Below are 13039 nucleotides of genomic sequence, written 5' to 3'. Positions count from 1 at the left end.
AGAATTTCTGCAAGCTTTTTTTGGAGGAATGGCTGGTGAAAACTGGGTTCTTCTTTTTCTTTTTGGCAAATGACCCGGATGGGACAAAGCTTGCTTCTCAGCATAGTGCCAATGACTATTGGCAGCAAGATAGTCAAATTCGCGTGCGCTTGCATTCGGTGATTTTTTTTTTCTCTAGGATTTGTGTTTTGTTTTACAGCGGGAGTCCCAGCTAATAAACTATTAAAATCTGTTTTTTTTTAATTATGCACATAAATTGGTGAGCTCATTTCATGTTTCATTGTGAAAGAAAACGAATACTAATTTAAAATTAATGTTCTAGATGTTCTAGAAATTTTTACTACTACGTTTTTATATTTACTAAGGGAGGGCATGAGCACATTTATTTCAAGGTCAAGCCATGAATATTGTTAAATAATGAAGTTAATCTATTGGCCATATGTTATACAGTGATAGACATTCGTTTAGCCGAGACCCTAAAAATAAAAAAAAAGTGTCAGGAAACTCATACAAAAGATTTTATGAGAAAACTTTTTATTGCAGTGATTAGAGATACTATTCTAGTACATCACCCTTACTTATACACTGAAACAAAAACGAAGGTAAAAGCCCTTCAAATGTTAGGCTTTTAGTTTATGACATGTTAGCAAGATAGTTGACCTTAAAAGGTCATTTATTTGTGAAATTCAGAGAAATATTAGAAAAAATTGTCCTGATAATGAGAAACGATGATAAAGTTTAACGTTTTGTAAACACTCAAATGTACACACTTATTTTAGAATCACTTGTTCGGCTGTTCTATTTTCGGTTTTCAGCACAGTTTTGCCGAAGTTCAGCTATTTTGTACCGAACGTTCGGTAAACATTACCGATGATTCAGTAGAGTTTACCGAACGTTCGGTAATTTTTTAACGAACTTCGGTAATATGTTGCTGAACATTCGGCAGTCTGAAATTTTACCAAAAATAGAACAGCTCAATACGGTACTCTATTTTAAGTGTGTAAGCTAGATTAGTTGTTTTTCATATAAAATGCTCATGTTCAGGGGGTCGAATCTAAGCTTTTAATGCACAGATTGATCCCAAATTTTGTCTAGACATTCGTAATAACTTGAAATTTTATCTGTGACAAAAGAAAATATTTCTGAGCAAAACTTTTTAAAATATCGTAAAACTCCCATTTCAAAAAAAAAGATAAATTGAGATTTTTTCATTATTTTGTAAACGGATTACTTGAAGTATATGGTTTGTTCAGAAAAGTTGTGCGTTTCGTTGGACTAATCAACATTGCAAACAGAATATATTTGCCTAAAAAATGAAATTTCAGAATTATTCCAAATTCAAAATTTCTCAATTTTTCTTGAAATGGGAATTTTGCAATATATTAAAAAGTTTTGCTCAGAAATATTTTCTTTTTTCACAGATCGAATTTCAAGTTATTACGAGTCTTCAGACAAAATTTGGGATCAATCGGTGCATTAGAAGCGATCCCCTAAACATAAGCATTTTGTATGAAAAACAGCCAATGCGCACTTTATTTCGTCCAGTACTGTAATTATTGTTGAAAATATTTGAAATAATGGCATAAAATATCGTAAGAAAATTAGGTATAAAGGTTTTAGGTTGGTTAAACAATACAATGGGATTAATAAGAGCTGAAAAAATAGTTCTGTGTAGTAATAAAGACGTTTTTTTTTATTTCTTTGTATCCTAATGCCTCTTAAGTATATCTGTAGAATTCTTGCATTATTGAATTAATAAGATGACTTTCAAGTGAAAGAACTACAAGAAGAGTCGGAATTTTTGTACTATGTTTATTTAACCTTCCGTTAATCGCGCTGTTGTACTTTGTACAACACATGAGAATTATCGACTATTACTTTGAAACCATTTTTTCTATCGATGTCAACCCCAAATGTATTCTACAGGAATCTTATTTGGAATATTATAAGACCTTTTTTGAAAACAGTATAACTCCTTATAATGCGGAAAATTGAAAATCGCAATATGAAGAACGTACTATATTTAGGATAAGATAGACAGTTGAATGTACTAATTCATATTTTAAAATCTAAAGGATCTAGAAATATGGTGTCTTCGGCAAAGTTACTTGGGATATCAAGGGCCTTCGCGAGGTGATCTGAGAAATTCATATTTCAACCGATAGGCGGCGCTAGTGAGCATGTAATTTTTATATCCCATATAACTCAGGATCCTGAGTACTTAGAAAGATGGTGTCTTCGGCAAAGTTGTTTGGTTTGTTAAACACTAACTGATGGAGAACCGTTTGGTTTGAAACTCCACATCTAGGTGGCGCTAGTGGGCATTGAAATTTTATAACTCATACATCTCAGGACCCTGATTACTTAGAAAGATGGTGTCTTCTGCAAAGTTGTTTAGTAGATCAAACACTAACTGATGAAGACAAGTATGATGTGAAATTCCACATCGCCACCTGGAGTGAGTACTCAAATATTATAACTCATACACAGACAAACAGACGTAACACTTGCAAAATTTCCATCGACCACGCTTTTAACGATCATTTTAAATCTTAATAGTTGTGGTTTTCAAAACCAGAGGCGCGCGCATCATTTTTCTATGCGTTTGACGTTTCACGCTAACGCCTTCTGTTGACGATATTGCACAACACAGTTATTCGTGCAGCTTTTCCACCAGGTGATGGTAGTGTGAACTGGGCGATGGATTTCCATGAAAATCGTTCAAGGTGTTACGTCTGTTTGTCTGTGACTCATATATCTCGAGATCCTGATGACTTAGAAAGATGATGTCTTCAGCAAAGTTGTTTAGTAGATCGAACACTAACTGATGGAGAGCCGTATGATTTGAAACCTAGATGTGGTGCTAGTATGTATTCAAATTTTGTACCTCATATATCTCAAGATCCTGATGACTTAGAAAGATGATGTCTTCGACATTGTTGTTTGATTGATAAAGGATGGATGTACTTATCCCGTACTCATATGTCTCAGGACACTGATTACTTAGAAAGATGGTGTCTTATGACAGGTTGTTTAGTAGATCAAACACTCACTGATGAAGACAAATATGACGTGCAATTTCACATCCAGGTGGCACTAGTGAGCATTCCAATTTTATACCTCATATATCTCAAGATCCTGATGACTTAGAAAGATGATGTCTTCGACATTGTTGTTTGATGGATAAAGGATGGATGTACTTATCCCGTGACATTGACAACCTTAAGATATAGTATATTGAAATACGACGGTCAGGTATTGAATATTTTACTAAGCGCTTTAACTTCATGTAAAATTAATCAACCAAGTACAAATTTAAAATAATATAATCAACTAGTTGTGTAATTTTCAAATTTTGAAAACTTTCGGAAGTATAAAAATTTTCAGCTTGTTGATTTTTTTCTAGATGAATAATAACACGTTCATGCTTTTGCAAATTTACAACTAGTGTCTTCTGGTGGAAGAAGCACGAATCAAATGGTCAATCAATTGAAAGCCCTTGATCTACCAACCAACCTTGCCTAAGATATCAACTTCCCAGGTAATCAGACTCGGAGATATATAAGATATAAAATTTGCATACTCATTAGCACCACTTACTGTCGAAATATTGATTTCAACGGCCCATCAACCAAATGCACTTAACCTATTTGACAACTTTGCCGAAACCACCATCTCTCTTCTAGTAATCAGGATCCTGAGAACTATTGCATATACATTGTTTATGTTCACTAACGTCATCTAGTGGTGAGATTACGATTCAAACGGACAACTATCTGTAAGTAAAAACTTGAACTTCCAAGATCAAAAGATCTTTTAGAAGGTCGGCACGAGAGGTAACTTTTCCTCCATTTGGTCTTTGATCTACCAAACAACTTTGCCGAAGACACCATCTTTCTGAGTAAAGTGGAGCTTCGTGGCCGTTCGGTTAGCGTTACCAAGCGTGTAACCGCACCATGCTATCCACTGGTGCATGTAATATACAGGGGATAGACAAAATGATCGGGACAGGCAAAATTTTCCCCTCTCAAAAAATATTCAAACAGCAGTAACTTTTCGAAAAGTGCATCAAATATTCTCAAATTTTTACAGTAAGTGGATCAACTAGTTGTATATCAGTGGACAAAATTTGAAAAAGATCGGGCTGTTCTCCATGAAGTTATAAAGATTCTAGAAAAAGGTATATTTATACGATAGCCAACTTTCAGCTGTTATATCTCCGGATTCAATGAACTGAATGCAATGAAATTTTGACCATTTATGACTTAATGAGCTTTGAAAAACGTTTGACTTAACTTAAAATTCTTAACACCTAAAAAAATGATAACGATTGGATATTTTTTTTAAATAAAACACCATTTTTTTTAAGTTTTAACATCGTCTCAAAATTCAAGATGCTAATTTAAGTTCATTTATATTGCCTCTAATTGTCTTTAATATAAATATGTTTTGGAAGAATGTAACAACATAGCCGGCAATTCATTGAAAAAGTAATGGGATGCATATTAAAAATATACCAATTTACTAAAAAATCATAAAATAAATGAAATTGCTATAACTTTTTCTCTTGTGAATAATTTCATGTTGAGTCAAACGTTTTTCAGAGCTCATCATATAAGTCGTAAATGGTCAAATTTTCATTGCATTCGGTTCATTGAATCCGGAGATATAACAGCTCAAAGTTGGCTATCGGATAAATTTACCTTTTTATAGAATCTTTATAACATCGTGCAGAATAGCCCGATCTTTTTCAAATGTTGTCCACTGATACACAACTAGTTGATCCACCCTCAGTAAAAATTTGAGAATATTTGATGCACTTTTCGGAAAGTTACTGCTATTTGAATATTTTTTGAGAAGGGCAAATTTTGCCTGTCCCGATCATTTTGTCTATCCCCTGTATGTCGTGTCCATGGTCTAAAGTTAAGTTCTGTTCAGTCTGTACAGCCTCTGGCTAAAGACGGTGTCCCGTGCCATTTTAATCATTTCCTGAGCTACATGAGATTAAAATTTTACATGCTCACTAGCGCCTCCTAGTGGTGGCATCTGAAATCAAACTGTCACTCATCTATAAGCCCTTGATATACCAAACATCTTTGCCGAAGACACTATCTTTCTGAGTAATAAGGGTCCAGAGATACATAATATATAATATTTACGTGCTCACTAGCGCCGCCAAGTGATGAAATTTCAAATTAAACTGCGAATCATCAGTAAGTACTTGACCTATCAAAAAACTTTGTCGAAGACACCATCTTTCTAAGTTATCAGGTTCCCGAGATACATAGGATATAAAGTTTATTTGCTCACTAGCGCCACCTAGTGGTGGGATTTTCAATTAAACGGCCAATAATCTGTAAGCCGTTTACCTACCAAACAACTTCGCCGAAAACACCATCTTTCTAAGACATCAGGATCCTGAGATATAAGATATAACATGATATTGCTCACTAGTGCCACCTAGTGGACGTATTAAGAATCAACTTTGTCAGCATCAAGTAGCCCATGAAATTTACAACAACTTTGCCAAAGACAGTCCTCCTCTAAACAATCAGGATCCTTAGATATTTCAGAATGTATGGGTGTTGTACAAAGTACAACGCGCGACTGCTCGCGTTACAAAAATTGGCGCGAGTACTGAAAGGTTAAAAGCATAAGTTCACAAAAAATGCATGAATTGGTCAAACAATAGGCTAATTGTCATTGAATCTGAAGAAATAAATTATAAATGTTTCTTGGTTTTGAGCCATGAATGTTGACATGATTTATTTGAAAACAGCGTCTAAATTATGAATCAAGTAGTTCATGCTAGAAATTTGAATACTTTAGGTATCATTTCTCCAAATCTGGGGCGTCCAATGTATGTTACCCAAGTAATTACGGTGCTGAAGCCTTATTGCATGCAGATATACGGTGTATTTAAAGCAATCATTACTTTGCATGAACATTTAAGTTGATTTAAAGTTGAATTGGTAATTATGCGACTAAAAGAAGATTTTAGCAGTATAATCTTAAGTTGATTGTATAATTGCCCATTTCCGCCTTAAATCAACCCTTAGTGTTCATGCAAAGTAAGAATTGCTCTAAATACACCATATATATGCATGCAGTAAGGCTTCAGCACCGTGATTACTTGAGCATTTCAGCCAGAATACAGTCTAGAACATATTGGGAGCTATTAGAAGACGTGATAGTTGTAAACGCTTTGATTTAAGCTAATGTTTTTTAAAGGTTTGTGGCATTTTTTTTATAAAAACATAATTTTGTGTAAATTTTCAACCTGTACTCGTTGTGATACTTTCATTAGAATCTTTTGAAATACTTTAGATGCAAATAACAGCAAAAAATCTTGATTTGGGAATAGTATGACATATTATAGCATACTTATATGATATGCATGTAAAATTAATATGGCAACACATCTGAAAACGATCACATTTATAATTTTTCGAGTCGTTCTATACTGCCGTCCTACGCATAATTGTCCCATGTTATATGGGAACCCCATATAACATGGGACAATTATGCGTAGAACGGCAGTATAATACATATTTTTTTTATCTGTATTAACGAGATTTTTAGCCCTTGGCTAGATCATCTCGGGACCCACGCTTTACTTCCCTTCCGAAGGAAGAACTCACATTTTGCGAGTTTGTCGGGAGTGGCATTTGATCCCAGTTCCTCGGCGTGGTAGTCTAGTGTTCTAATCATCACACCAGGTCCGCTCCAATATATAAATTATTGTGTTCAATATGTTTTGAAATTTGATTGTTTATCATGTTATTTTAAAAATTGTTCTATTCGGCCAACAGGGGTTCCCAACCTTTTTCAGGTGGCGACCCCCTTTAAGAATTGTCGAAACATCTGGGGCCCAATGAAACTTTTTAGAAAAAAATATGAATTAAATGAACGAAGCTGAGTTTTTTTTTTGGGTACAGTAACGAAGCCATAAATTTACTGTGGGAGGGATTTTCGACGATCAATGATACGTTTTTTTTTTATTCGACCCTCACATTTCGTAAACAATGATGTTATCAACATTAAATTTGAGTCGTAGCTTTGGGGGTGGCGGTAACAAAATTATAAATTGGTATAATTTGCACAAAATAGAATAAAAATTGACCAATTTTTTTTTTGCTCACATCGCGGCCCCCCTGGACTGACTTCACGACCCCCGAGGGAGTCGCGGACCACCAATTGGGAACCCGTGGGCTAAATGAAAATCTAGGCAAATTTTCTTGTATTTTACGGTCCAAAAATTAATAATACATTGTTTCATTCCATTAGCTATTGCAAATTACTTATAGATTCTCCAAAAATAAAAAAAGAACATAACATTATTGTAGAATAGAAAAAATATGCCTCGGCTAAGCGAATGTCTACCACTGTATGAGCAGTACAAAACTTGTAATTTATTTTGGATCCCACCTATTTCGCACCTTAAAAGTTTGAGTGCTTCATGCTTCTTCATGGATCATTTCTCTTTGCTATGAGAAATTTCTTACAATTTTGGGTTCTTTAGAATGCTGTGTCAAATTTTCATAGAGATCCATGCAGTATAGAAGCAAAGATATAGCGTTTTGTGAGTCGATTCAATGAATTAATATCGGTGTTATGATTTTCTTCAAACATTTATTTTTGTTATCTTAAGGTCAAACTTTGACCATTGAATTCATGTTCATAAACAAACTACTACTGAATGGCAGAATGTAGAGTTGAAAAAAAAATCCTAAACTGTCTAGATTTTTAAGTTTTAGTAAAGAATACATTCTTCTCTAATTATTTTTTTGTATAAAAACTTAAGACAAACATTATTTATTCGATTTTCAAAACATCGATAATTTTCTCAAAGCATATGTGGACTGCTTTTGTGTTGTTTTTTTTTTCGTAGGACTTGTCTACTGGTCTTGAGTTATGTTTGAAATATTGCGCATTTCCCACCCCACTGGACCCCTTTCGCAGTTAGTATAAGTGCGGGATCGTGAATAAAACTGCGATTTTGCATCGAATCGTGTCGGTGTCTTCTGCGCACTTATGCATTACAAAGTGCTGAATAAGTGCGCAGAAGACATCGAAACGATTCGATGCAAAATCGCAGTTTTATTCACGATCCCGCACTTATACTAACTGCGAAAGGGGTCCAGTTGGGTGGGAACTGCGCAATAATAGGGCACGATTAGTGATGTACTAGATTTGTAGTAATGAGCTGAATTGTAGTATGGTGAAAAGGTAAATTCTCCGTTTCTGCAATGGAATGATGTAAAAAGCGAGGGTATTATGTTTCCTTGCCTAATTTGATGCTGTTTGAGCAACTGTGTTGTGGTTTTCTCCATTTCTAGCAACTTGAACAACAAAGTTTTCCAAAGTTTTGCTCAAACAGCATAAAATAAAACAAAGAATCATAATACCCACGCTTTTTGCATCATTTCATTGCAGAAATGGAGAATTCACCTTCTCACCATACAAAAAATCAGCTCATTACTACAAATCTAGTACTAGTGTCCTATTTCAAACATTTTCCATTCAGTTTTTAATGTTTTTACAGAACTGCATAAACTTATTTAACTTTATAATTTATATTTTTTTGGAATATGCCAAAACACCGCATTTTTCATTATAAAGCGCATTTTCATAATAAAGCGTATAACAAGTATATTATGACTGAAGTTCTTAAAATGCTCAAGTTGATAAATGTTTCACGCTGTTCATTAACTAAAAGAGCATTGCATAAATTTAGAAGAATGAAGACTATTCGATACCTAGCTATTATTGCCTTTAATCGAATCAATTTTCCGATTGCAATCAAAAAGAATTTATTTTATTGTTTGCCCTTCCTCGCCTCCAAACAACGAAGTCCGTTACCGAAGAACAGAGGAAAGGATTATCACTGGACGAGATGGAAAGTGGTCCATAATCACTTCGCTTCCTATTTTCATTTCCGCTCGGACACCGAAATCGCCAGATCTAACTCAAGATGAGGAAAGAGTAATGTGCCAAAAGGAAGGAAGCTAGGGTTCATTGTTGGTCATTTATCAAGATTTTCCCCGGCGAGATTTTGCTATGCGGCAGGACACGTGGGGGGAAAACAATGATGATTACCTGGGTCAGTATCGTTGCTCAGTAGTTTATCTTCTATTCCTGTTCCAAGCTGTAGATGATAGGCGAAATGTTTGGCCAGAGCATCACCGCCGGCTTTACTGCCAGCGCAGACCCAGAAGTCCGCTTTGGTAAAATTTGCCAACTCGATGCCGCCGCTGGGAAATCGTGCCGGTACCAAGTCGGGGTAAATATTGAACTTTTTCGAAATCCATTGAACCCACGAGCTTATGTGTTCGCTTTCCCAGTCCTGGGGATTGTTGGGTACGTAGATATCGCTGTCTTCAGTCTCCGTCGACGATTCATTATCACTAGGTGCGGATGTTTCCCGTACAAATTGATCATCATCCTGCATCTTCCGCTTGACACGATGGTGATTCCATTTGCTACAGACACCTGTCCTATCTGTTATGCACATTTAACACCTAAGAATTCACTTTTTAGCACTTTTGGCCCACGCGTTCACTGGTTTAGATGAAGATCGATAACCGATAACGTGCGATCACTTTTAGTAGTACCATACCAGAGTCACATTTTCGAAGCGCCAACGGTCACTTGGGTGCACTCGCGTCGATCGATCTGAACGGATTAAGCGTTGGAAGCGAACTGAATCAGTTGGTCGAATACCGCGAATTTCACAAATATCCACCGATGATTAATGCAGACCGGGCTGGGAGAGCGCCACAGATCGCACCGCAGCAGGCAGGCAGTTCCAAAAAAAAAACGCGCGCGCTCTCAGCGCCGCATGATCACCATGCCAACCCAACACTCCAAGCAAAGTTGGCGCGTCCGACCGACGCGACGCGAGAGAGAACCAAAGAGGTTTGCTCACGGTGATGACGACACACAGCGCGCGCAGCAAGCCTAAGATCTTACAACCGAGTCAAGCAAGCGTCGACCGACGCTTTCATTCATAAAATTGAGGGTATGATTCATTCATAAAAAGCTAACTCCACGTGGTTTGGTCGTAAATCGCTAGGCAGGTACATGCTACTGGGCTGTTTGTACGGGATCGCGGCGGAACATCCCAAATTCAGCGTACAAACAAATTCGTGGAAATTGGATGACGCTTCCGCGGAAGTGATCATTCATCAATGACTCTTCGAGTGTCTAGGTCTATGCAGAAAGAGTCATTTTCGGCGCGTTTGTCTGTCAAGGTCGTAGCTAGTGCTCGTGGGTATGTTTTGATCAACAGGTGACCGAATAGTGCACTCACCACCAGTTCTGACGTTGGTTCTGTATCGTATCGTATTGTACGTGCTTGGGAGAGTAATTGAGTAATTGCTGCTAAAGAGGTGCTTAGGAGCAAGTCGCTCGCTTAGTCATGAGCTGGGAAAACCCCCAACCGGTAGTACATAGTGCAGCAAGAAGGTGTATTTACTCTCTTGCAATGATCAAAGAGACTGATGACCGTTGCGGATGGTACCGTAGATGTGTGGTTGCAAGTATAATAGGGTATGTGTGCCATCAGTAATCTCATGTTCCCATTTTCATCCTGTATTCGAAAACCAGCGATTACGGCACCGATTGACTCCGTTCTTTTTGTTTTCATGGGTGCTCACTTCTAACAAAAAATACAAAAATAAGAAACAAAACAATCAGCGCTTCAATCCTTTGTTTTTCGTGGGATGAAAATGGGAGCCACATGCTTAATAAGGGAACCAATACCCTAATATATTATTGGATTGACATAGAATTCAATTGGATGATAGATTTAGCTGGGCTCAAAGCTTTTATAATATATTTAGTGGGCGGAGATTTGAGCTTATTAAGTATTATATCTCTGCCCGGTGAATTACACTTCTAGATTGCAGAGCTGGTCGATTAAGAGTAAAGATAAACTGAACTGAATAACTAAGATCTGAGTGCTATTTGTACCTGATCTATGGTCTTCAGCAAAGTTATCTACAGGGGATACTCAAAATAACTGGGATAGGTAAAATTTTTACTTTTCAAAAAATGTTCAACTCGCTGTAACTATTTGAAAAGGGCATCAACTATGCTCAAATTTTTACTGTAAGTTCATCAACTAGTTGTGTATCAGTGGTTCAAATTTGGAAAAGATCGGGCCATTCTACACGAAGTTATAAAGATTCTAGAAAAAGGTATAATTATCCGATAGCCAACTTTGAGCTGTTATAGCTCCGGATTCAATGAACCGAATGCAATGAAATTTTGATTATTTATGATCAATATAATGATCTTTGAAAAACAGTTTACTTAATTTGAAATTATTAATAAGAAAAAAAGTAATGGCGGTTAGAATAAATGTATGTTATTTTAGTAAATTTAACTATTTTTCATATGCATCCCATTACTTTTTCAATTTAATGCCGGTTATTTTGTTACTTCCTTTTAAAACATATTCATATCAAAGTCAATTAGAGGGAATTTAAATCAGCTATAATTACTATCTCGAATTTTGAAACGATGATGATGTTTTGGATAAGTTGGTGGTATGTTAAAAAAATAATCCAATCGTAATAATTTTCTTTCGTGTAAAGAATTTTAAGTTTAGTCAAAAGTTTTTAATAGTTAATGAGCTTGATCATAAATGATCAAAATTTCATTGCATTCGGTTCATTGAATCCGGAGATATAACAGCTCAAAGTTGGCTATCGGGTAATTATACCTTTTTCTAGAACCTTTATAATTTCGTGTAGAATCAGGTATCAGGTATCAGTAGGTCGGCTCTAGAGGCACGTTCTCCTCCATTCGGGAAATTTGTGCCATCGCCATGAACACGAGCCTATTCATCATTTACCTGACGGAGAAGGGAAGGAAAAAGGATAGGACATGGGAAAGGACAGGTAAGGGAATAGGATCATCATACTCGCAAAAGCGTACCACAATGGGTTCACATAGCGTCCTGAGAAGGGCACTGTGATAATGCATAAAGCGTCAAGAGAGCCTATAGCTCTTTACCACAGCGGGTCAAGAACAACAGAACGTCCTGAAGATTCAGGTTTCTGAAGTCAGTTTCACTTAATAAGTGTTTCCCGAGTACTCGGAAACGCAATTGCGCAAAAACTGGACAGTTACATATTAAATGATATGAAGTTCCATAATCGGATTCACAGCTATCACATGCAAATGAATCAGCTTGCTGAATATTCGCCATGTGATAACTGAGTCGGCAGTGGCCAGTCAATGCTTTGACCAGCATGCTGCAATTCTGCTTTGACAGATTTGTTAGATACTTTGCCACCCCTAGAGATGGCTCAGTACAATACAATTTTGTTTGACGACATGACTCCAAACTATTCCAGTATTGTTTGTGCTGAGTGGCAGCCCAGGTGTCAATCTGAAGCTTCACCCAACACTTGGATACCGGAATAGCTGGCTCAGGGCCAATGAAGTCATGTGATGCTCCAGTGCGAGCTAACTCATCAGCCAATTCATTTCCAGCGATGGAAGAATGGCCAGGTACCCATACAAGGTGAACAGCGTTTGCTGAATTCAGCTCCTCGATTTGAGTTCGACAAGCGATAACTATCTTCGACCTGGAGTTGGCCGAAGCAAGTGCTTTAATAGCAGCCTGGCTATCTGAACAGAAGTATATTACTTTGCCCATTACGTGCTGCTGAAGTGCTGATTGCACTCCGCACATAAGAGCAAAGATTTCGGCCTGAAAAACGGTGCAGTGTCTGCCAAGTGAATAAGACTGATACAGACTTAGCTCACGAGAATAAACACCAGCACCTGCTCGACCTTCGAGAAGGGAGCCATCAGTGTAACATACGATGCCGTCTGAAATACTTCTCTCCAGATAACCAGATGTCCACTCTTCCCGGGAAGGGAATTTCGTGGAAAATGTCCTATATGGAAAATTACAAGCAATAGTAAGATCACTTGGAGCAAGGACAACTTTGTCCCAATTCACCAAAAGTGGAAACAACGAGGTGTGTGTTGAACTGCGGTTCACAGGAGTTTCCTCTAGTAA

At 36.9% G+C, this 13039-nt stretch overlaps 1 protein-coding gene across 1 annotated transcript in view; it reads right to left on the bottom strand.

Moving 5' to 3' along the window:
- The window catches only part of LOC109411682 (DNA-binding protein D-ETS-6), a 45230-nt gene extending 35409 nt beyond the window's left edge, over window positions 1-9821 (bottom strand). The window contains exon 1 of the mRNA XM_029864396.2: window positions 9100-9821. Within this exon, the coding sequence (XP_029720256.2) occupies window positions 9100-9514 (415 nt within the window). The 5' untranslated portion in view covers window positions 9515-9821. The remainder of the gene's footprint in view (window positions 1-9099) is intronic.
- Window positions 9822-13039: the final 3218 nt, after the last annotated feature.

This window comes from Aedes albopictus, chromosome 2 (genome assembly GCF_035046485.1).
Source record: "Aedes albopictus strain Foshan chromosome 2, AalbF5, whole genome shotgun sequence".
NCBI classification, from domain to species: Eukaryota; Metazoa; Arthropoda; class Insecta; order Diptera; family Culicidae; genus Aedes; species Aedes albopictus.
The sequence above is the reverse complement of the archived record's forward strand: the minus strand, read 5'-3'. Positions and strand labels throughout refer to the sequence as shown.